The 26,102-nt window shown below is 39.2% G+C and overlaps 1 protein-coding gene and 1 pseudogene across 1 annotated transcript; both read right to left on the bottom strand.

Annotated features, from left to right (window-relative positions):
- Positions 1 to 10,651: 10,651 nt before the first annotated feature.
- LOC128857182 (transferrin-like) lies at positions 10,652 to 21,491 on the bottom strand. The gene is made up of 3 exons (XM_054092818.1): positions 20,543 to 21,491; positions 20,081 to 20,459; positions 10,652 to 10,894 (listed from the first exon to the last, which is right to left on the bottom strand). Exons 1-3 carry the CDS (start codon positions 21,466 to 21,468, stop codon positions 10,799 to 10,801), a joined length of 1,401 nt encoding a protein of 466 aa, XP_053948793.1. The 5' UTR covers positions 21,469 to 21,491; the 3' UTR covers positions 10,652 to 10,798.
- LOC128859458 (U2 spliceosomal RNA) lies at positions 15,214 to 15,398 on the bottom strand (annotated as a pseudogene).
- Positions 21,492 to 26,102: the final 4,611 nt, after the last annotated feature.

The following is a 26,102-nucleotide window of genomic DNA, read 5'->3' as shown; positions in this document are numbered from 1 at the left end:
TTATATGGAGAAAATTAGCAACACCGTCAAAGAAAAAAATTATATAAAATCAACGGGATTTTCGAGCAACTTCCCTAAAATTTAGTAAACCATAAAACTGCATACCAAAACTTTTTCTTGAAATTCTAAATAAAAACTGTGGAATTGTAATAAAACGATTGGATTGTGGATTTTTTCAAATTTTTTTATTAAGTTTGTAGATTTGATTAAATGACTTTGTTCGACAATGAGCTATGCTTTTATAAAAAAAAAATAATAAGGAAAAATAGAAAAAACTGGCCACAATGTTGATGTGCTATCGTTTCGTCGCGGGTTTTATTATACGAGGGTCGTTTGAAAACTCCTTGCAAGATATTCCACTACTGGCGCGTATCAAGGTTATATTTAGTTAGTAGCATCTGTTGGAAGAAAACACACGACGTATCAGCCAAATCGGCCTAATTCTTGGTATTTGAGACTCATTTGAATCGAGGAAGTCGAGTCATTTTCCTTTTCCATCACCACAACGCACCAGCTCGCGCCTCAGCAACTGTGGTCGCAAAATTAATGAAAATAGAGTTCCAACTTGTTTCACATCCCCCCTATTCTACAGACTTGGCTCCCTCGGATCCGTCAGAGTTCTAATTGTTCCCCAATTTGAAGATATGGCCGGTGGAAAAAAAATTTTGTTCAAACAAGAAAGTGATTGCAGAAACTAATGGCTATTTTACAGACTTCCCTAGTTGGCTGATAAGCTGGCTAATAAAGGCTCAGCAAGCATACCACAAGGCCCTGAACCCTTTCTAGGTGTCAGCTCTGTATCGATAGGATTGACGACTTCATGAGGTATACCCATAGAAGACGTTTGTCAGAGTAGCCAACTGCTTTGTAAAAGAACCAAACAGGAAAGTAGCGAACTTTCTCCTAAAATTTAGTAGGAAAGACCTGAGAGTACTGGTGGGTGTAATCACAGGGCACAACGCTTGTAGTCAGCATAAGGCTACCATAAGAATCTTTTTTTTTTCTTGTTCACTTCTCTCGGGAGCATAGGGCCTCGACGATTGGTTTCGTTAATCTATTTGATTTCTGGCAGGGTAGGTGATTAGCCTGCCGCTACTAGTCCTAAGTGGTGGAAATGCCCAACTGTCGTTGATTAGGAATAACCCCTTCTTTTACTGCTTGAAGCGCCATCTGTGTGTCACATTTTTCTGGCAAAAGGATCGCACAGATGGTTGAGGACTTCGCTAAATTTGGTGACTGCACTATTACCGCGACTGTCCGCTTCCTCTTGCTGGCGCCACTGATGCAATGTGTAATTGTGTCTTTTTCTTTTTGTTTGTTGCTTGTTTTAGCAGGAATGAGATTTTTTGTTTGTATAGAAACGGGGAAAGTAGGGAAATTCGGAAAAGTGCAAGGGCCGTGCTTTACGTGGGACTCGAACTCACAAGCTCTGGGACTTTAGTGCACTTAGACTAGACTACCGATGCCGTACTATAAGAATCATAAACGACCCAATATTCCTATCTTGCCGGGAAAACGAGGTCACTGCAGAACATTTTCTCTGTAGCTGTCCAGCGTTTCCTAAAATCAGACTTAGGCTGTTGGGCTGTGATGAACTGAGTATGGGTAAAGTTCATACTCTTCCTCTTGAGGATCTCTTAAAATTCATCAATAGATCAAAAAGATGCACGGTAGAGTGAACTCAAACCAAAATTTTTAGTCTAACCATCCATATAATATCTATCCTTCCCCTCTATTTTTCCACTATAATCTACCCGGGTGTAGTAAAATGGTCTTCCTGACTGCATGCTTGGACTTGTCACACTACATTTAGAGGGGCCTGCAGTTTTTTTCCGCCTCCAAACGGCAGATGCTTCTTCATGAGAAGCTTTTTCATGGCTGAAGTACGAGAAGCGACCTCTATTACCAAAACTCTTTTATATTTTCTGGTTTTTCATGCCCACAATGGGTAGCGAACCCGGGCCCAAACGAATAGTTACGCATAAACCATTCAGCTAAAGCGGCCACCAGGCGCTTACTATTTTTAATTAAAGCCAGTTAACGTATTTTTATCACACAAAGTAGGGCTTTAAATCTGTTTTACGATTTGTTTAAAACAAATTAGTGTAAAAACGAGAACACCGACAAATGATATGGAAATTTATTTTTGCAAGTAGTAAATTATAAGTGGAGCAACATCGAGACACACGCCACAAAATAGAAGGAGCTCGGCCTAACACGTAACAGAAGTGTACGCACCAATTAATATTTTTTTTTATTTTTATTTTTTTAATTATGAGTGAAAGGAATGAAGTGAAAGTGGTGGAAAATTATTTATGAAATTATTTTTGTATTTTGATTTACGTTTTTTTTCTTTTTTAGTCTAAGACACAGCCCAGAGTTCTCATACAATTTGTTTATGCCATCAAAAAATATATTTGCTATATGCAGAAATAGCGAAAAAGAGTCCGAAGGAGCTCATATGAGTTAAAGAAAATTCCGTTAAATGTTCCCAAAACACTTGCGTTTCTTTAGAAAATCTCACATCGAATGTATTTTACCCTTCTTTTTCCTTAACCCATTTGAAACCAAACTGAAGTTCGCAGTGGAGATATGAAAATTGTTTCTTATTTACTAAGAACTATTTTTTAGGGAATGACTGAACATCGATTTTTAAGGCCGCACCGAACATTTTCAAGGTCCCAAGTAATAAAAAAGCAATGGATTCTTAAAAATCCAGTATTTTTATGATATTAATAAGACAAAATCCAGTATTTTTTTTAACAAAATCACAGTTGCTCGACAGCAAAGGTTAAGATACTAGACGATATTCGAATTAGTTTTGACAACAGTGACTTGACTCTACTCTGTTTACTTGATTTTTCTAAAGCATTTGTCACAGTGGATCACAAATTGTTATGTGTGAAGCTTAAAAACAATTTCGGCTTCAAAGACAGTGCGGTGAAGCTCATGGCCAGCTACCTTGGGGGCAAAACGCAGAAGGTCAAGACCAGTAAATTAACCTCTCAGTCTAAATATGTACACACTGATGTTCCGCAAGGGTTTATCATTGATCCACTTCTAACGGGTGATTTTTTAGCTATTATCTTTTTAAACAGTTGGTTTAAACAGGTGACGCACGTTTCGTGTTTTGTTTCACTGTCAAGCATCTTCAGTTTGGTCTATAATTTAACCATGAATCGTCTTACAAACGAACAACGCTTGCAAATCATTGAATTTTATTATAAAAATGCGTGTTCTGTTAAGAAAGTTTATCGCGCGCTTCTTCCATTTTATGGTCAGCTTAATCGATCCACTGAAGCGGCTATTCGAGCTATTGAGACTAAATTTAGAACCAAATTTACATTATTGGACATCAAACCACCAACCCGCGTACGTAGCGTGCGAACTGAAGAAAATATCGCAGCTGTATCGGCCAGTGTTAATGACGACCATCAATTATCGATTCGTCGCCGTTCGCAGCAATTGGGCCTCTGTTACTCAACAATGTGGAAAATTTTGCGAAAGGATTTAGATGTGAAGCCTTTCAAAATACAGCTGGTGCAAGAATTGAAGCCGAACGACCTACCGCAACGCAGAATTTTTGGTGAATGGGCTCTTGGAAAGTTGGCCGAAGATCCACTTTTTTATCGAAAAATTGTGTTCAGCGACGAAGCTCATTTTTGGATCAATGGGTACGTAAATAAGCAGAATTGTCGATTTTGGAGTGAAGATCAGCCAGAAGAATTGCAAGAGCTACCAATGTATTCAGAAAAGTTCACAGTTTGGTGCGGTTTATGGGCTGGAGGTATCATTGGATCAGACTTCTTCAAAGATGCTGCGAATCGTAACGTAACTGTGAATGGTGAGCGCTACCGTGAAATGATATCCAACTTTTTTTTGCCCAAAATGCAAGAGCTTGACTTGCATGACATGTGGTTTCAGCAAGAGAGTGCCACATGCCACACAGCACGCGTAAAAATGGACTTGGTGAGAGGCGAGTTCGGTGAACATTTTATTTCACGTTCGGGACCTGTCAATTGGCCTCCCAGATCGTGCGATGTAGGTTAGGTTAGGTTGGTATGGTTGCCCAGGGAGTGAGCACACTTGGACGAAGAAGGATTCGTCCTTTGTGATACCATTGTCAAGGAAGTGAGGTGAAGGGAAGGACCGATGAGGTGCAGGGAGAGGGCGGGGAGAGGTGGTGATGGAATGGTTAGAAGCGTGCGGATTATGAACGATGACTATGTTTGCGTCAACTGCTTTGTGCTGCTGATGAAACTCATCAGATATTTAATGTCAGTGCCAGCAGGCGTAGCAAAGAAGTAAGAGCCAAGATGCCTGAATCTTAGCCCCGCCAGAGCAGGGCAGCTAAGGAGAAGGTGCTGAGATAATTCCACCTCATCCTCCATACATCCAGCACAAAATGGACTCGAGGTGATTCTAAGTCTCACAGCATGCATTCCTCGCGCATTGTGTCCTGTGAGAGATGCGATGTAACACCTTTAGAATATTTTTTGTGGGGCTACCTTAAAGCTCATGTCTATTCAGACAAGCCTGCTTCAATTAACGCATTGGAAGCCAACATTAAAGCATTTATATGTGAGATACCGGCCGAAACATTGGAAAGAGTATGCCAAAATTGGAGTAAGCAGATGGACCATTTGAAGCGCAGTTGCGATCAACATTTGCATGAAATAATCTTCAAACATTAAATTATATGGGCTGTACTATCGGTTTAAATAAAAATTTCACTTTCCTATAGCTCTTAAAAGACCACCCTTTTTATTATAAATCACCATTTATATGATAATGGCTTCAGCGCTTCGTGTTTGAGAAATCCTAAGACAGGTTTTTTGAACTGCTCATTACAGCTAGCTTCCCAGCATTATTGTATGTTTTTTTTTATTTCGACTTCGGCCTTATTTCTTAGAAGAGAAAGGTTTACATCGAATCCTAACACTTTCCAAGTCTCCCAGAGCTGCTCACTGCGGACTGTAAACCCAATTGATAGGTTTCAAATATTGGACCACTGGATTCCATTGCGCCATCTACCTCACCTAATAACCCAGCTCATCTCAAACATTTCTTCAATTTCCGGAGCTCAAGTAGTATAGGTATGAATACCCTATGAAAGAATAATTTGCTCAACTATTAGAACACCCCTTCATTGACTGGCTTCAGGAAACGATTTCTTGCTTAGCCTTTAAGTCTGGTCAGTGCGAAAAAGCATTACTAGAAAACTTTAAAGCCTATTTAAAAATAAATTTGCTTAATTAGCTAATTAAAATTTATTGCTAAAACCTAAATGTGAATGTTTGCAAAGGCGTCACAGCTACAATCAAAATTACAAAGTAAAAAATATTAGCGGAAACCTTCGCTGTACTCCTTCCTAAAACTAGACAAATTAGATGCAATTTTAATCTATCAATATTAATTATAAATATAATACATATCTACATACTTTTATTGTAAATAAAGTGGAATTTTTCATCTGCCAGCTGAGCGAAGTCATTATCAGAATTAGGCTTAATTTGTGTTTATGCGTTTTTCCTATTAAAAATAAGTCATGCCTTACATACATACCCACACACATAGGTGTGTACTTTGTGCCTGATTGTCTAACTATGAATTTACATTCTGAGTTCTCGCTAAATTGCATAATATAATCATCAAATGAAAAATTCTGTTTCCAACTGCGGTTAGATCGTTCGAGACTTGAAAATGATTGCGGCTAATGAATAAAGAAGAAGAATATAGCGCCAGCGGGGTTTTTCTGAATTTGATAACACTAATCTTCCCAGGTTGCCGTAGCCGAATGGGTTGGGGCGCGACTATCTTTCGGTAGTGCCCGGTTCGAAACCACAATGATCTCAAATATAGCGGTCGCCCCTCGGCAGTCAATGCACATACCGGTATTTTGATAATCTAGGCGGCCAAAACTATTTTAACGTTTTTTATAGTCTTAAATACTTTTATTCATCATCATTTAGACAATGGACTTTTTTTATTGAACTGTTATATTATTAACCCTTAAATGACCGTGGTATCTTTAAAGATACAACCATTTTGTACTAGAATAAATAGAAAATGAATTTTTTTTTGGGTATTTATAGGTGAAATTATATAAAATATACATCATTATTAATGTTTTAATTATTTATTATCAAATGCCAAGTTTCACAGAAGGTGTCAAATAAAATACATTATTTGAACCAAAAAACAATTTTTAATTCAATTAATAATCTTACGTCAATAAGAACTAAAGCAAAATGAAACAAATTAAAGGAAAAAATTACAAATTTTCATTATCTGATGAATCAGATTCGTTAGGTTGGGCAGGAATGAGTAAACTTAACGTTTCCGGTAAATATGATTTTAATTTTCCTCTTTTCACATTTCTAGTGCTGCTAAATAAAGGGTCTGAACTTAAAAAAAGTCGATTAAAAATACCTCTATTGCAGGAAAATTTTCTTGCGAAGTCTTGGCGGTAAGTTCTAAAATGTTTATTCCTTGCTTCTGCAGCTTCCTCCGAAAGTTGCCCAATCGGCACCAATGCATTTTTTATGATTAATGCACCATGCACAAGTATTTTGTGCATTGTCGGTGTCATCGGGTGACATAGGTATAATTCAACGTACAACTGACCTGTGTCAAATGCATATTTATCATACTGCTCCGAGTCCACTTTATGTCCGCATGAAATTGTCTCCAATATGACTTTTAACCGATAAATGAGATCATAGTTGATTCCGGTTATTTCAGCAGCTAACTTTGAATCTTCGAAAAATCTCCTGCTTGTGTTACCATCATTCGTGTTTCCAAAGTTAGCTTTTGGCATATCAACAAGCAAACCAGTCTCGTTACGGAATCTCCGTTGGATTTCAAGTTTCCTGTCTTTCTCGAGCGTTTTTTCCGCTTCTGTCTTTCTTTTTCTGTATTTTCGAACAGGCAACTTGTAGGCAAGATGGAGAATACTCTCAAAGAGTCTTATCCTGGCGTGCAAAACAGATAAACCAAACTCAAGGCATTCGTGGTTAATATCGTGCTTTAAATGCAGCTGATTAAAATTTTTGGATGTAGCGCCACAATATAGCACTTATTGGTAGAAGTTGTGCCAGAAGCAGCGTTGCACACCTTGCCATCTATCATTGTTTTGACGAAAACGTGACTGACTTTAAAGGTTAAACTATTTAATTCTATATCCGTAGCTGACAGCGATTTCAAAGATTCAGTTACAAAGTTTGGGATTTTCCCAAACGACTTTATCACTTTTTCCACAGACTAACCTTAATGGAACAAAACAGGTTTGGAAGATATTTGAATCACAATCAGTATCACTTTCTTGTTTTTGTTTAAACTGTGACTGCTGTGAGCCGTCGCATCCCGATTTAGAAATAAGTTTCAGGGACAATCTTTCTTGTTATTTAAGGGCTGAAAGAACTACTTCCAAATAAGTTAATAAGCGTTTCACTGTAACATCGACCAAGGGCTGTAAATCACATTCGGCACTAGTGCATGTAATTCTGATAGATTCAGTAGGCGGATACAATTCATTTCTTGCTTTTTGAATAAGTGTGTAGCAGGGAAAAATTTTTTTACATGTGTTCCTTATAACTTCGTACTGAGCACTTGTTAGATCAGCATCAATCATCATTTTCAATGCTTGCATTGGTGATAAAGAGTGGATTTCTTTTTTCCTAGTGTTTGAAAATGCCTTTTTGTATTTTGTCGCACGTATCGGAGAGTTTTGAATGTCTTTTAATACTTGAGAAGCATCTCTCTTTCCACTTTTGATTAACTCTACTGAAGCAGCATGCATAATCAAGTTTTTGTCCTTTACTGTAGATCTGAGTTCTGCAGTTTTGCGTCTTTTAGATCTTTCACCTGAGTCACTGAAATGTTTCCGAGGACGTTCACATCGTTTCGGTATTGCTGCAACAGTTAATTCAAAACCTCCTTCCAACCAAGACTTGTACTTTGATAGGAAAACATCTTCCGTTTTATGTACTTGTTGCCACTTTTTCTTGATTTGTGATTTAAAATGTGAAAAATTGTGCTTAAGAGCAGATATCTGTTCGTCAGAGTATTTTTCACTTGACAAAAGCTCCTGTTGTAAAGAGTTTAATTTTTCGTCCAAATTTGGTAAATTCTGAGCTTGGATGTGGTCGAATAGGTATTTTCGAGTCACAATTCGAACCCCTGAAGTGCCTTGAGAACCTTAAACAAACCAAAAAATAACAAGTATAGAAAACGCTTTTAAAAAAAACTGTTCCATGAAACTTTTGAAATTCCACAATTAATTAATCTGCGGTTTTCTGCGGCTAAGTCTACTTTATTCTACATCTCAAAGCATGTGTACACAATCTGAAAAAAAATTCAAGCTTGGACGGACTTGGAAGTATAACTTTCAGCTTAACAAATAAAAAAAAAATATGTGTAAAAAATGCACTATTTCTCCTTGTACGGAATTCAATAAATTACGTTATTAATGAACAAAATCTAAAATGTATTTATTAAATTGCAATGGCAAAACTCCGAGTGTATTTTTGCCGTGAAAAAGCTCCTCATAAAAAAACATCAGCCATTCAGAGGTGGCATGAAACCGTAGGTCCCTCTATTTGTGGGACAACACCAAGACGCACAACTTAAATAGGAGGTGGAGCTCGGCCAAACAACCAACCACCTCGATCGAAAAGTTCCCGAAACAACCTTTAAGTCAACTGACTTTTTTTTTGTTTTTGTTAGGCAAAAAAGGGACTGAAAGGGAAGACAGCATCCGACCCAACATTCATGAACTGCATCCTTACTGGAGACAAGACGTAGATTTATGCGTACGACACGCAATCCAGACGTCAGGCGAGTAAGTGGAAAGATCCGAATGAACCGAAGTCAAAGAAGCACGTCGTTTTCAGTCAAAAGAGAAAGCGATACTTATGGTTTTATGAATTACAGCGGTATTTTACACCACCAATTTTTTCCCAGTAGGTCAGCCAGTTAATAAAAACTATTATTTGGCCATTATGAGGTGTTTACGTGAAGCAATTCGCCAAAAAGAAATTATTTGTGGGAAAACACTTCATAGATTTTGCACCATAATAACGCACTGTCACACAGTGCATCATTATCCGTGATTTTTTTACCAAGAACGACATCAAATACCATCCAACAGCCATCGGATGGCCACCTGATATGGCTCCCTGCGATTTTTTTCTGTTTGTTCGAATCAGCCCTTACGGGGAACGCGTCGCGATTTAACCGCCGAAAGGAATTAATGAAAAACTTGAAGACAACTCTGATGGCTATACCGAAAACAATTGTTGTTGTTGAGGTGGTTGAGTAATTGGCTAAATAATCTTAATTAGCGTCTCGCCCCGTTTTATTACCACTGTTCGTGTGATGTGCCTTTATTTTTTTTAAGTCAGAACCATTTCGTGAGATATAATAGCACATTTTTTATATTAATTTGCGGTAGGAAAAGTTTACCGAATGAGCGAAATCTTGTTCTAGCTAGGCCTGGACATTCGCTCAAATAGTGGAAAATACTTTATCGGTGGTACAAAATGTTCTCAGAAGGCCGAGAAGATGTGAACGATGAAAAGCGTGCCGGACGCCCGAGCACTTCAACAACACACACACAACGAAAAAATTGATGAAGTGAAGAAAATGGTATTGGCCAATTGTCGAACCACCATTAGAGAAGTTGCTGAGACACCTAGACATATCGATTGGCTCGTGCCATTCGATTCTTTTCAATGATTTGGGCATGAGACGGGTCGTCGTAAAATTCGTACCAAAACTGCTCAATTTCGACCAAAAGCAGCATCGCATGAACATTGCTAGTGAAATGTTGGACCCTGTCCGCGACCCGCGACAACCCAAATTTGCTCCAGAGTGTCATAACTGGTGACGAATCGTGGGTTTATGGTTATGACGTGGAAACCAAAGCTCAATCATCTCAATGGAAGCTGCCGCATGAACCAAGACCGAAAAAGCGCGCCAAGTTCGGTCGAATGAAAAAGTTTTGTTTACCGTTTTCTTCGATTGCAGGGGCGTTGTGCATCATGAGTTCTTGCCACGGGATAAAACGGTCAATAAGGAATATTACCTGCAAGTCATGCGCAATTTGCGCGAAGCAATCCGCAATCCGCCAGAAAGGCCCGGATTTGAGGAAGAACAAAAATTGGTTCTTGCATCACGATGACGCCCCTGCTCACACATCGTTGCTTGTGCGCGACTTTTTGGCCAAAAACAACACGCTAATGATGCCACAGCTTTCTTGTTCCCGAAACTGAAGGGGCCCATGAAAGGACAACGCTACGCTACGATTGACGAGATAAAGACGGCATCGAAGGAGGAGCTAAACAAGACAAAAAAATGATTTTTTCAAGTGCTTCGAAGATTGGAACAAAGTTGGCACAAGTGCATAAAATCTCATGGGGATCTCTTTGAAAGGGACAAAATAGATATTAATGAATAAATAAATAATTTTTGAAAAAAACACAAAATTCGCGATACTTTTTGAACATACCTCGTGTATATGTATGTGCATATCTGCATGTCTGCATATAAATCTCAGTGTTCAAACTGGTTTTTTCCCATCAAAATGTAAACTTGTGGAAAAGACATTTCGATTGAATTAAATTAAACTAGCAGCAGGTCACGAGATCGATTAAAACATTGGGATATATAAATTTATTTTTTCTGATAGTTGTTATATATTGTATAATAATTATTATGTACATATATTATGTGTGTATGCACATTCATATAAAGAATTTTAAATTTAAATTTGCTCACTCCAGTTCGCTTGAAAATGTTACTGGCTCCCTGTATTGCAGAGCAAATCGTTGAATACCTCCTCAGTAACGCCATTAATGTAGACAGGGCTTTCCGAAAATCCGATTGTGTTGTTCTATAATTTAAGAAAAAAAGAGTTTTTACGCTTTAATAAATTTCTTCTAGTACATATATGTACATTAGGGTGTCCCAAAAAAATTAAAGTGTTTTTTTTTAACGCATACCCTCTAAATTTGTTTGAATGGTCTCAAAACATCTAAAAATAAAGTTTCGTTTATTTAGAATCAAGGTAACCCGTGCCGAGTTGCGCGGAAACCTAACGGTACTTGTATAGTACGGCGCGCGCAAAGTGTCGGATTGATTGCGTGTAATTACTTGTTTGTTTTATTAGTAATCGCGGTTTTTTCATGTAGTCAACATGTCAGTGGAGTTACGAAGTTCCAAGAAGGAGATATTTTTAATAGGGGACGTAAAACATCAAATTACCGGTTCTAAACTTCCCTCTAACGGGCAAGTACTGGCAGTTTTGTTCTATAATATTCGTGAAGTGAACTTAAGTGTCAATGAAAGTGCAAATCTCACAATTCGTGAGTGTATTATTTATTGGGAAAAGGCACGTATACCGACCAGATCAATATCTAACTGTGTTGAGAACCTAGTTAACTTATACCAAGTTTGGAGAGAATTGCAAAAAAATGCGAAAAAAACTCAAGAAGTGTTTGAACAGCGTCGACAGGAGTTTGTTTCAAACTTAAACAATTTGTTTGACATCGCACATGCCAATGCTCTTCAATCGATTAAAATAAATGAAGATAAGATCTTCTTGCAGCGCCAAAGAGAACCAGGTCGGCCCGGTCACTTAGCCGGAGTGGACAAAAAACTAACAAACAAAGAGGAAAAGACACGCCTTAGAATCATCGAGGAGGAAAAGCGACGTGCTAAAAATTGTTCATCCTTAGCACCATCAACATCAACTTGCGAACCACTACTAGAAAAGTCATCTTCTGATTCTGAAATAATAGAATTAGAAGAAAATAGGCCCAGCGCAAGAGAAGCCTCCTCTCAGCCCGATAAAACTTCTATGCGGAAAAATATCATAACTCCCAAGTTAGTTGCCGCATTAGACAGGTGTCAGTTAAGTGTGAGGGATTCTGTCTTTATAATTGAAGCTACTATTGAGGCTCTTGGGCACAATACGGATGAATTCCCTATAAGCAAGTCCTCTATCCATAGAGTTCGTACGGAAATGCGAAAAGAACGGGCTGAAGCTATAAAAATTGATTTTCAAAACTAGGTCCCGGACACGGTAACTGTCCACTGGGACGGAAAACTGTTGCCAGCTGTAGATTCACGTAAATGTAAAGAAGAACGCCTACCGGTAGTTATTACGTACGATAATAAAGAACAAATTATTGCTGTTCTTAAATTGGATAGCTCGACAGGAACAGGCAGACGCAGTTTGGGATGCTATTACGAACTGGAACCTTGAAGACAAAGCGCAGATTCTCTGTTGTGATACTACTGCTTCTAACACAGGCCGCATAAATGGAGCATGTGTGCTTCTCGAACAAAAACTGGGTAGAGAAGTGCTTATTTTTGCTTGCCGTCATCACGTTTACGAATTAGTACTTAACCCTGGAGTACGAATGATCGACGATTCGACGAACATTGTTTTTTTTTTTACTAAATTGCTTTTAAATGTGTGTGTCTAACACTCTCAAATTTTGCATGGTGTTAGTAGGTCATTGCCTCTTGTTGCAAGCAGTCGTGTTTTTTAAACCGCGTTGCTAGAACATTACTTATTTTTGTTTTGTGCTCGTCGAATCGTCGAAGGTTAGTACTAGCGTGACTTTTATGTCTGGATTAATATCATTGCTTATTTGTATTTTTATATTGCGGAATTATTTACTTTGTCCTTTTTTACTTTAGTTGAAAAACAAAATGGCTATAATAAAAAAACATTAACCGATAATGAAATTGAAAAGTTTTTTGAGTGTTGTGATTATTCTGATAATGAGGATGTAATTGAAGGCGATGCAGACGAAAGCGACGTGGTGTTAAGTGACGACAGCTTTTCAAAAACTTCTTCTGAATCAGAAGAAGACAATGTTTCCCCGTTTGTTTCTAGAAACTCAGGCAGTGATATTGAAATATCAAATGAAACTGAAGAAGCAACTAGTTCACAAAACTTGGGATTAAGACCGAATACACACATCATAACATTTTCGAAAAATATATTACGTGGAAAAAACCTCCACAAATGGTCAACCGTTAAGCCTAAATCTCATCATACAGCATGTAACATAGTGCACAAAGCTCGTGGACCTACTCACAACTGCAAAAATATCGTTGATCCCCTTAAATGTTTTGAAATGTTTATAAGTGAGGAAATATTAAACGAAATTGTACAATGGACAAATGCCGAAATAAATTTAAGACACAATAATTCTAAATCTGCTACAGCCACAAATAGAATAACAAACGCAAAGGAAATAAAAGCTCTGCTTGGAATATTAGTCCTCTCAGCTGCAAGAAGAGATAATCATCTCGCCGCTAGAGAGCTCTTTGATAGTACTTATTCTGGATCACGATATGTGGCAACGATGAGTAAAGACCGTTTTTTGTTTCTTCAAACACGTTTAAGATTTGATGACAAAACGCATCGTATCCAAAGCGTCTCTGACAAATTTGCTCCAATTAGAAACGTTTGGGATTCTTTTATACAAAAGTGTATTGAAAACTATATTCCAGGTAATTATGTAACAATAGATGAACAACTCCTGGCATTTAGAGGTAGATCGTCTTTTCGCATGTACATACCCAACAAGCCAGCTAAGTATGGCTTAAAAATTATTATGATGTGTGACAGCGGCACTAAGTATATGGTTAATGCTATACCATATTTGGGAAAGGATTCAAGTAGAGGAAATATACCGATTGGAGAATATTATGTGAAGGAACTTACAAAAAGCATTCAAGGAACAAACAGAAATGTAACGATGGATAACTGGTTTACTTCGGTTCCCTTGGCAAAATCGCTATTTAGGTCACCGTATAATCTAACACTTGTAGGAACCTTGCGTAAGAATAAAAAAGAAATACCCAAAGAGCTGCTGAACATGAAAGGACGTAAATGCCAAACTTCGATTTTCTGCTACGACCAGGAATTGACATTACTTTCATATAAACCAAAGCCCAATAAAGTTGTGTGTCTGTTGTCATCATGCAATGAGGAAGGAACGGTTAATATTGATAATAAAAAGCCGCATATGATCGAATTTTATAACTCAACAAAAGGCGGAGTCGATACGCTGGACCAAATGTGCAGTGTCATGTCGTGTTCACGAAAGACAAATAGATGGCCAATGTGTATATTTTATGGTATGCTAAATATAGCATTTATTAACAGCTACGTAATTTATACACACAATATGTTTACTGCCGGAATAAAACCTCTCAACCGTAGACAATTCATGAAAGAGCTCCACAAGAGTCTTGTTGAACCATGGCAAAAAGAAAGACTGGAAATGCCAAAGTTACTTAGCAAGACAAGAGCAAATATTGAAAGCATTGTTACTCCGAATTGCAGTAAAAACAACGGGGAGTTAACCAAAAAGGATAAAAAAGAAAATAAAAGAAGCATGTGCAGATCATGTCCGTACTAAAAACGACGAATGACGAAGTCAAAATGTAATAAATGCGAAAAACCTACATATATGTGGAGAGCACAAAGTTGAACTGTGTGACTCTTGATCAATGTGATAATTTTTTGAACTTTTCTTTAACTTTTTTTCAAGCTAAGAATGTGTAATTTTTAAGTTTTTACTGCTTTTATTTGTTTATTTTTGTTTTACAATAATATTTAGTTGCATTTTTTATGATCTCAAAATTTTGTACAACATGAAATGAGTTAGTACAAAAATTAAATAAATCCTTTCCCTATGAATAAAAATTGAATTTCTTGTTTATATAGATTAATCGGATGTCAAAATAATTAAAATCATTTATTAACAGATTATGTTTGGTTTTAAGCTATAGCTGTAGTCAATTAAAAAAAATACCAGTCTAACGGTTAGACGGGATAGAAATGAAACCTTCCGTAAAACAAACTGAGAGAGAATAAGACGAAAGCAGCATTAGGAGCGGGATAATTATAGGTTCATTATAATATTGCTATAAAGTTCATATTTTATTTTCTTCATTTTATCATTATTCATCCTCAATGTTTTCAATTTCAACAAATGATACGAGTGGCTTATGATAGATAAAATATGATACAAATGCTTTGGTTTCGATGTTGTCAAAAAAAAATACCCAAACGGACCGAAGAAACAGACTTACAAATTTCTTCCATTTTCGTCTATTTGTATTCATATAAAAATGTATGTCTCTTCCCACCGAAGCTAAATGTATTTGTATATTTCTTTTTGTATTTATTCAACGCCGAAATCCCGGCGGTACTGCAATACCGGGTCAAACCGTGGCAGAGATGGAGCAGGCCCCTAAAACACTCCGCCCATCTCCAAAAATCAGTTTAACATTTGTTGCCCTCCGATGGAGGATCTATCAGATGTTAAGCTGATAGGAACAGATACCACACTACCTACTTCAATAGATTTTCTAATAAACCTTTTGAGAATTACACGCTCACAAAAATTATTTATATCAACATATAATATAACGCTTCGTAACTAAATAACTTTTAGGCCAGCGATGACAGCATGGCGCGGTAGCCGAGCGACTAGCAATGTGAACTTCCGATCCAAAATCCTTGGTTCGAATCATAAGAAAAAATAAAAGTTATTTTTATTTAGTTCGTCGCTACTTTTATATCAACATATAATATAACGCTTCGTAGCCAAGAGGGTCGCTTTTTCGTTTCACTTTTCCTCAAATCACTCCCAACGATTCTAAAGAAGTTTTCACTTCAAAAATTCGTCGTCGATTAGACAATCATTCGTTACAACGTAAGTAAAATATGTTTCGTACTCTAGGGTTAAAGGCGTGTTTGAAGCGAAAATCAGTCAAGTAACTACAAGCCCAGACATCCCATTATTCAAGAAATTCCGAGAAAACTGGAAAAATATCGATCCCGAGAAAAAACAAAGCTGTACAGAAAAGCTATGTTGTTTTAATGTTTCGGAAATTGACAAGCTGCTAGAATTCTACAAAACTGAATTAACCAAAGAAATCGTTAGAGATGACTATCGCGAATTAATTGAGCTTTCAATTATATTTCTTGGCGGAGATTCAGAGAAGAAATATAAGATTCGGCCTCCAGGTGCTATACACCAGGCTCGATGGATGGCGAGAGCCATTTATTCATTAAAAATATCGTTACTTAGCTCTCAATTCAGAATTTCAAACAAGGATAAGGCAGCTCTGTTGCACGTATGTCTGTTCATCGTGACATCCTACGTAAAACCCTGGCTCCAATGTATTTTAGCAGTAAAGGCGCCGTATCAGGATTTGTGTTTTTTGAAGGCCATGAAAAATTACGAAACAATAGACAAAAGCAATTCAAAAGCAGCTTTGCAGAAGTTTTGCCAGCATTTGTGGTATTTGACAGATGAAGTATCTATTCTGGCTTTATTTGTTGATGATGTCGATCTAGAAACTAAAGTAAAAATGATTGCTAACTTAACTAGAGAAAACCCAACAGCCCACAATAAACGTTACATTGCATCCAAAGAAGAATTCTGTAGCCCACTTTTTGGTACGTTAATTAAGCTTGGATTTTGTTCTATGACTAAGTTTGCTAATTGGTATAATTGATAACTGATCTATCTGTTTTAATTTCAGAGAGAAACATTGATGTCTTCGTCTCTGTCAAAAGCAAGCTCCTGTTTAATCGACTACAAATTGCCGACAGTTTTCTGAACAAGTGCCCCTCTTCGTGGTCAAATGATGATTCTTTTCTACAGGCTAAAAAGAAGCTGCTAGGACTGAAAGCAGTTAATGATACGGCAGAAAGAGCGGTTAAGTTAATGCAAGACTTCCATGGTTTGATCACTGTTCAAGAGGAGCAAAAACAATTTTTATTACGTTGCGTACAAGAACACAGACAGGTATATCCCGACTGTAAAAAGCAAACTTTGAAAAGAAAATTCGATGATTGATGTCCCTTTTATAATAAAAAGAAAATAAATACGGAATATGTGTTTTATTTTTATTTATTTAACTAATCTAAAAATTCAATTAAACTTTTCTCTATTGTGAGCCTATAGCTTTCATACTAACTTGTAAACTTAAAGTTTGACATCAAGTCGACACGGGTTAATGACATCCGATCTCAATAAAATTTTATATTTAAGTTTTTAGAGTCAAATGGAAAAAAAATAAAGGGTATGCGTATTGAAATTCCGAAAAAAAAAAATTCCCCCTTGTAGCCTGGGACACCCTAATATACATATAATTTAATTTCTTTCTTATATATATCTATATAACCACCGGAAAAATTATAACTAAAGAAATTAAAATAAAAAAAGTTTCTAATCGATTAATGCCAGTCCACCCAATACAATTCATTTTTGGTGGCAATTAATTCTTGCTCTGCTGGCCTATAGTCTTAGTTGCTAGTGCCTTTTCGGTTATTTTAATATAATTATTTATAATTGTATTAGGTGCGCAACTAAGTTCTCACTGTTTTTTTTTGAAGAAAATACAACTTTATTCTGAAAAAATGGTTACAAGTGAATCATTAAAAGTATTGCCCATCGCTGGCTACTATATTACTTTTCCCCATCTTTCTGGTAGATCTCGTATACCGTCGCGGTAAAACTGTTCATCTTTGAGGCTATCCACGGATCAAGCCATTTTTGATGTCTTCATACGAATGGAACTGCTGGTCAGCTGGACCATGTGCCATCGATCGGAATAAGTGATAATCGGACGGCGCAATATCTGGAGAATATGGCGGGTGGGGTAGGATTTCCCATTTCAGTGTTTCCAGATGGGGTTTTAACGGGTTTGGCAACGTGAGGCCGAGCGTTGTCATGCTGTAGAATCACTTTTTCATGCCGCTCCGCGTATTGCGGCCGCTTCTCGCGCAGTGCTCGGCTAAATAGCATCAATTGAAGTCAATTCCGATCCCAGTGATGGCTTCGCTTAGTTTCAACCGTTCATAATAAATAACACCAACTTGGTCCCACCAAATACATAGCATAACCGACGGAGAAGCATGACCGGGCAGGCCCCATGACTTTCTTTTCTTTGAATTGCTGTAGTGAATCCATTTTTCATCAGCCGCCACGATGCGATGAAGAAAACCCTTCCTTTTTTGCCGCTGGAGCAGTTGTTCACAGGCGAAAAAATGACGTTCAACATCCCTTGGTTTTAACTCATAAGGAACCCAAGCCCCCTGTTTCTGAATCATTGCAATCGCTTGGAAATGGATTGGCGGGTAACTCCTAATACTGAAGCACGCTCTTTTTGTATTTGACGCGGATCCTCATTGAGCAATTCCTCCAATTCAGCGTCTTCGAAGGTTTTTGGCCTGCCTTCACGAGGACGAAGGTCTTGGCCTTCCTTCACGAGGTCTTTGAAGCGACAAAACCAATCTCGTATTGTTGTTTCACTTAAAGAAGCATCTCCATACACTTTTTGTAGCTCTCGATGCGCTTCAGTCGCCGTTTTTTTTCGAATGAAAGAGGAAAATCAACACCTCCCGCAAATGACGATTATTCGGCACAAAATCAGACATTTTCACAAAACCAAAATTATATGATACCAAAACAAAATCAGTAATGTGTGGAAGCAGTTTGTTTACCATATATCTGAGCTTGGTTTATGACGTTAGAATCGACTAGCCCACACTACTGGCAGCATCTATTGACAAACAGCGGGAACTTAGTTGCGCACCTAATATTTCTACTAAATAAATAAACAAAATAAAACCCATCTATAGGTAACTCTAACTTCGAGTATTCCTTTTTTAAACACAAAAAAGTGATTGTTACAAATTCTGTTTCGGGAATAGATCATATACCTATATAAACGGTGGTTAAATTTCAAGGGCCGATGTTGAATGTGAACCACATTTAAACGTCAACGACACCGTTGGACTTCTTTCTTTGGGGTTATTTGAAAGATAATGCGTACGTTTCAAAATTTTTGCATTATGGGTTTTCGAAAACTTTTTTAAGAATATTTTTTGAAAAACTATTATATTATATTAATAAATATTAGCTTTTTCTGCCCAAAAATTAAACGAAAGTGTTCCGAGAGCTTGGAAGCTACATTGCTTTTGAATGCCTAACTGCTGGGATGATAAAGCATGCCATTGTGACTTAAACACAGCACTGACTTTTTTTGTGAAATCTGTTTAGAGAACAAGCCGCTAGTTTAATATTTAAATAATTCAATTCGCACATTAACTGTACATCGACGTTTTCGAAAGTGAAACCAGTGGGCTTCGAAGTTTTCATCCACCAACTAGCGGATCAAATATGCAGGATCGATAGATATCGCTTTGCTTATGCATTTTTTAGTAATTTCACAACAGCCACCCTAACCTAACCTGACCTAAAGCAACATAGCCTAAGCTAAACGAACCCAACCAGGGAATATTTCAGTAAAGAAAGTAGTACTTTAGACAGGTCTAAGTGTGTCATTACGACAACCAACCTACCGACATATCTACCTAAGCAGTAATTTGAAGTTCTTCGCACCGGAACGACCCGTACTTATATCCGGCCAAGGACTGCCCCTTCAGCAACATTCCCGTATATGTATGAGGAATGTTTTTGCTGCTACGACAACAACAACAATATATATTTTACAATAGGAATCATTTAGAATACCCAAATCTACGGAAGACGGCAAAATTCAATTCAGAAATGTTAGCCGATCTCTGTCTTACTACCCGCCTCCTTTCTCTTTTTGCTCTGCCTAATCCAATTGCTTATTGTTAATTGCTTTCACAAGCGAGGTTTTCAACGCGTCTTAGTTATTCCCGGAGTACAGTTATCTTTAACTTTAAGAACATTTGGTGTAACAAATCTTATAAATGCAAACAGAAAATGAAATTTGCAGAGCTCGCTGACCTTTTCGGCCTCGCTATCAAATACAAATGGCAAAAGCATGTTTTTTCAAAGCAAACAATTGCTGAACAACCACATTTGCCATAGATGCATACATACATACATATGCAGATATACACTTTTGCCCGGGAATACCCTGCCGCAGCTGATAGCACTGCCTGCACTGCAGCGTGGAGTGTAATTTTCAATTTGTCACAAAGACTTGCTTTGCATTGCCCATCTGCCATCCCACTTTGCTCCCCTCCCCCCAAATCACTTACCTTGAAGATAAGATCAGTAGCATTGTTGAAATCACTAAAGAAATTCCAGTTTGCACTCTGTGGACCCAAGCTCGATATCAGCGTATTGAAGACATTTTGAAGGAGACTCCTAAAATTGGAATTGGCAGCACACCGTTTGGCTGCGAAAACTGCACGCTCCAAACTGGCTTCGACATTGCACGTGCTATTATCGGCGAACGCGCCCACTGTGAGATTAGCGCAAATCAATACCTCATCGTCGGTGGGTGTATACTCGGCAGTATTTCGAATATTAATAGTTGCATTTCCCACAATAACCTCGGCACAGGTGTCATGGCCACGTTGGCGATTAAAGAAAGCAGCCGCATGAAAAGCGCGCGCAGTTGAAATGTTCACACCTCTAGAAGGAGAAGAAATATATGGAAAATATATGAAAAGTTTTCAAAAAGTACCACACTTCAACAATTTTAAAGCGCCACTCACATGGTTGCCTCGTTCAATCCCACAAGTGTAATATTTCTGGGTGCCACGGCTATATAATAGTCCGACAAGCGTTCGTGAGCATAGAGCACCGGTGTTAGACCCGCCTCCCGTGCCGACTTGTATTCGTCGTCGTCGGCCACTACCAAATCAGCCGCAGAACTTTGAACCACAAACACACAGGTTTCAAACGAATCGGCTTGGATGCATTGCAGCTTCAGATCGATGGAGTTGTTGGCGGCTACTTCCAATGCATAGAGGCACTTGTTTTGAGCCAATTGTGAGGGATTGCAAAGACGCAAGCTCTGTAGTTGGGGTTGGGGTTGGGGCTGTGGTTGCGGACGTGGAGGTATTGGACGGGGAGGACGTGGTCGTAGAAAAGAAGGAGGACCACCGGGTCCACCAGGGCCGCCAAATCCACCAGGTCCACCGGGTCCGCCAAATCCACCTGGTCCACCAAATCCACCTGGGCCGCCGAATCCACCTGGACCGCCGAATCTACCAGGTCCGCCAAATCCACCTGGGCCGCCGAATCCTCCTGGTCCACCAAATCCGCCAAATCTACTAGAGCCGCCGAATCCACCAGAAGCACCAAATCCACCAGAACCGCCAAATCCACCTGGCTGACCAAATCCACCAGAACCACCTAATCCACCAGAGCCACCGAAACCTCCAGGAGGGCCAAATCCACCAGGGCCCCCAAATCCACCATTACCACCAAATCCACCATTACCACCTAATCCACCAGATCCTCCAGGAGGTCCAAATCCACCGGGGACTCCAAACCCACCTGCGCCTCCAAATCCACCAGAGCCGCCAAATCCACCAGAACCACCTTGACCGAATCGATTTGGGGAGCGGCTTTCGAATTGAGCCTCTGTATTTGCTAGAAGCAAAAGTGTAACTGTAGCGAAAACCAGTTTCACCATTTTGGATATGGTTATACTTAAAGGTTTAGGTGTTATTTATACTTTCGGCTAAACTAAACAGGAAATCGAAGTAATTACTTTTTGATTACCTGTAAACTTCCTTATCATAGAAAAATTTTCCAAAGTCATAAATAAGATAACCGAGCTAAGTATCCCCTTATTGAGGCGCGTGAAATATTTCTTTGTTTTAAAAAGGCCAAAAAATAATAATAATAAATTAAAATTATTTCCGATATGGAAAGTTTTATGAGTTCAAAGTGGAAGTCAACTAATGACTTGCGTGTAGGTTATAGGAGAATTTACAGCGGTGATCAAATCATAAGCAACTATTGCCCTAATAGAATAATTACTTCTTTTTTAAGTTGACTTTTGTAGAATGTTGATTGGAAGAAAAAATTATTTGAGTTTTCGAATAAAAACAAATAATTAAATTTCTTATAAAAACTCTGAAAATGCATTGCATAAACTGCTGAGAGGACTTTAGAGGATATGCCTTTTCTTCTGTTCCTCCAGTCCCTTCAGCCCGTGGTGAGCTATGATTCAGTTCTAGTCTGGCGCCATGAGCACTAAATACTCCGCGACCTTCGCCAGTACTCGTCAGTCTGCATAAAGCTTCCTCATTCTTTCTATTGATGGTTGAATATCTTTTGGTGCAGTAGGTTAGGTTGAGGCGGCTGCTCTGTGGGACACACTGAGGCTCCCTATGTCCCCTAAAGTCAGTGCCACATTTCAAAATTTGTAGAATATCCCTGCTTTCTGCAGAACTGAGATCTTGCAATTCATTAAAAACTTGTCTACCTAGAATAGTAAACCTACGGCTATATAGAGCAGGATAATGGTACAGAAGGTTCCGATCATCCTCTGGTTGTTGTTGTTGTTGCAAAAACTTTGCCCTCTCAGTGTAGTGTAATCACCGGTCGACTTCGTCTAGCTCATCTAATGGTGGGCCCAGGAAACTTGCTAACCTTTTGGGTCCAGAGACTTTTTTGGACTTTTGGACTTTTTTGGTTTTTTTTTGGTGGCGAGGTTGAGTTAAAAATGCCTTCGCACCATAAGTAACCGTCGCTCCTACGTGTGTCGTGATTCCACTAAAAATATCCCGCCTCTTCTCTTGGATTTTACGCATTGCTTCGAGGTAGAGGGCCAAGACGGCATCCTAAGAAGGACACTTACTTACTCACCCTGCGTCCAGGGTCGCTTGTCTTGAGAAACCTATGCTCAATGCTCTTCAGCATAACTTTCCATTTCACGCTTCTTTTTTCGGATAATAGCCTCCACGAAATTTGAGACGGCATTACATTTTTCTTCGTCTATCATCATTTTCTCGATAATTAATATATATATTATGATTAAGATATGAGGTAGGAATGTTTGAAGTATTAAAGTTTTTTAAATTATCAATAATTTTTTTTTGACAAAATCATTAAATGATGTTATCAAACTAGGAAACTTTGAAGTTTGTTTAATATTCAATGCTGGAATATTGTGCACAGAATGTTTCGTGTCTCTGTCGTGCACTCTGAAAGCGTGGGCAGTCGTGCAAAAGATGATGCATACTTTGCACAGTGAATTGGTCACACGAACACCAGTCTTCGTCAATGATTTTGAATCGCTTTAAGTGTGCCTTATTGAAACCATGGACTGACCAAAAAGCTGTGTCAATTCGAATGATATCCCAAAGAGTTGTCGGTATGGTTGAGTATCTTCAAGAATTGGGAAGAAAGTCTTTGTAATGGAGCCAGTGGAATCGTCGGCATACTCCTGCTGTCATGAATCGAATATTTTAAGACGTATTTGCCGTATTCCACATAGCTTAAAGGAAATGCAGTGTGTACTAGATCGACCCCTTGATTTGCAGCTTATTTTGCCTGCTCATCTGCGCGCTCTTTTCCTTCAATGCCGATGTGTGATTTGACCCAGTGGGAGTCAATTCTGTGTTCCTGGCGAAGAAGGTGCAGGTGCTGATGAATTGATGCAATTAAGGCATTAGGATTGCTCCGATTTTCCTAAAGCTTCCAAATAAGAGCGACTGTTGCTATATATGACTAGTTTTTCCGTTTTCAATTCTGTAATCTCCGGTCGTCTTCGTCTAGCTCATCTAACAGTAGGCCCAGGAAACTTGCTGACCCTTTGGGTCCAGATGGAGAGGGGTGTAAGATGAGTAGGTTGCGAGTAAGGCATGTGAAAAGGTGGTTAGTGACGTTCAGGGTGCCTTCACATGCCGGGCATATGTTTGGTATGTCGGGGTCGATTCTGGATCCAGAACGTAATTGTGCCAAGGTTACGCGGGACTCTCGGGGAAGTTGGAGCTCTTCGTCTGCAATGGGTGGTGATTGGACTCCGATGACGGCATTCGGGGGTCGGTGGTAAGAGTCTCCCGATGAATGTCGTTAATTGTCTGCCTGTACACTGTCCGATCCAGTAATTATCGGTCTGTTTTGTCCTGGATCTCGTCCGCGTATTTAAGGAGGTGCCTCCTGATAAGCCTGGGAGATGACTCAGGCTCAAGCAGGTGTCTGCATAAGTGGGACCTGCAGTAACACCCTAACAGTAACTGCTTGCTGAGCAGTTTATCATGTTCCTTCATCCTGTCGCAGTCCTAATGGCAGAGTTTTGACAAGTCTATAGGTTCGTTCACAGCGAATCACTGGTTCCAGGCGACCAGACAGGCGCAGCATAGTTTACACCCGGCCGGTCAATTGCCTTAAATGTCGATAGCAACATTTCTTTGTCTTTGGCTCAAGTGCTGCCGGTAAGCGATTTGAGGGCATTGTTGCGATTCTGGACTTTAGTGGGAATAGCGATAGTATGCGCTGAGAAGGAGGGAAAACTGCCATCCTCGGGTCGTGTCTGCCTATTAGACAGTGCCCCGTTATGACTGAAATCAATGTGCTAAGACAAGACTGTGCCTATTTCTGCTTAGCATTCAGAGGCGGCCACATTTATCGGGCGATTCTGCAGGTGGTTTCATTACGCCAGCTTTCAATCGCTGCTCTAACAGTTCCTTCAAAGATAAATAGCTTACATGTTTGTAAGGGTATGCCTATGCTAGTGCCTGTGGTCTCATCAGACAATTTAGTGCCGAGTCTCGCTAGCTGATGGGCTATGCAGTTACCCTCAATGTCGCAATGGTCAGGAAACTATGTTACCTTTAGGTGAAATGACTCTGCCATCTCGCTAAAAGATGTGCGGCATTTCATGGCTACCTTGGAGGTTGTCAACTGTTTTGTGACGGATTTTCTCGCCGCTTGGCTATCAGTGGAAATGTAGATATCATCTCGAGGTATCGCATCAAAGTGTACCAGTGTCGTGGCTTTCGTTATTGCCATCAGTTTAGCTTGAAAGACACTGCTGTAGTCAGGGAGCCGAAAACTGAAGGAGATCCCCAGATGTTCGGAATACACATATACCTCCGCCCACCCTGTCTACGAGTTTTGAGCCATCTGTGTATACATGGATACACTCGTTCTGTCTTACCTCGTCCCGTTTCCACTCTTTCCTTGAGAGTAGAAGGATCGTGAACGTTGTAATGGCCAGTGTAGGTGGGAGTGCATAGTCCACCAGCCCGGGTAGCTCCAAAATGCCAGCCAGGATTTTACCGTGACCGTAATCCGGGTTTGACCTCTTACTTAGAGTGTGCAGCCTTATTGCCGAACTGCGCCAAATATATATTGCCTGCAGATCTACCGAAAGGAAGTTTAATGTCACATATTTCGATGGTGTGATTGACATCGCACCGGTTATAAGAACAGATGCTCGTCCTTGAACCTTATCAATTATAGTGAAGTAACAAGGCTATTTCCCCAAAATTCTATTGCTCCAGCTCGTAATGATTGCACGAGTCGGCAGAAGGGGTTTACCTGAGGATTCCCTGACATCTATCTTGTCTGTCAACAGAATCAACTGGGTAATCGAATGCTTTTCCCCTCTTCAAATCTCCAGGTATTGATGGTATCATGCCAGTGAGGCTTCAGAGGATTAAAATCTTGCTGGTTCTTGCTCTTTATAAGATCTTTTTGGCTTGTATTACCTTAAACCATGTTCCCGCTTGCTCAAAGAAAATCAGGATGGTCTTCATTCCTAAGGCAGGAAGGAGAGGTCACATATTAGCCAAGGACTTCAGGGCTATAAGTCTTTTATTCTGAAGGTGTTTGAGATAGTGATCGCCTATCATATTCGAGGTTACTCTGAAGCCACATTATCTCCAGCTCGGCACGTTTACCTGAAAGGGAAATCTACTGGAACAGCCTTAGGGACCGTAGAGAAATCACTGGAAAGGAAACCATTCACTTTGGTGGCCTTTATGAACTTAGAGGTCGCTTTCAATGATGTTAGGGCTGAGTCAATTGTCACTGCACTAAATAGGCTAGAGGTAGAAAAATCTCTGTCTCTGGAACTCGTCCCTGCTAGGCTGTAGAGAAATTAGTAATATGGCGGGGAAGCCACAAAGGTAAGCTACATAGCAGACCGTTATTCGACTCTGAGCGAATTTAACAGAATCAGCTGATAGGCTGACGGTCCTTGGGTGTGTTTACGAAAAAAACTGAGATTGTGTGGGTGATATGCGAAAAAATCAACCAATGGCCCTTCGATGCCGTTTGAACAACGACTGATCGGACGAGTGTGTGAATGCA

Source organism: Anastrepha ludens, chromosome 3 (assembly GCF_028408465.1).
Source record: "Anastrepha ludens isolate Willacy chromosome 3, idAnaLude1.1, whole genome shotgun sequence".
NCBI lineage: Eukaryota > Metazoa > Arthropoda > Insecta > Diptera > Tephritidae > Anastrepha > Anastrepha ludens.
The sequence above is the reverse complement of the archived record's forward strand: the minus strand, read 5'-3'. Positions and strand labels throughout refer to the sequence as shown.

Coding starts and splice junctions, on each gene's coding strand:
- LOC128857182 (XM_054092818.1), bottom strand. CDS start 21,468: ATGGTGAAACTGGTTTTCGCTACAGTTACACTTTTGCTTCTAGCAAAT. Junction 20,460..20,542: donor GGATTGAACGAGGCAACCAT/GTGAGTGGCGCT, acceptor TTCTCCTTCTAG/AGGTGTGAACATTTCAACTG. Junction 10,895..20,080: donor CTACTGATCTTATCTTCAAG/GTAAGTGATTTG, acceptor CTTAAATTATAG/AACAACACAATCGGATTTTC.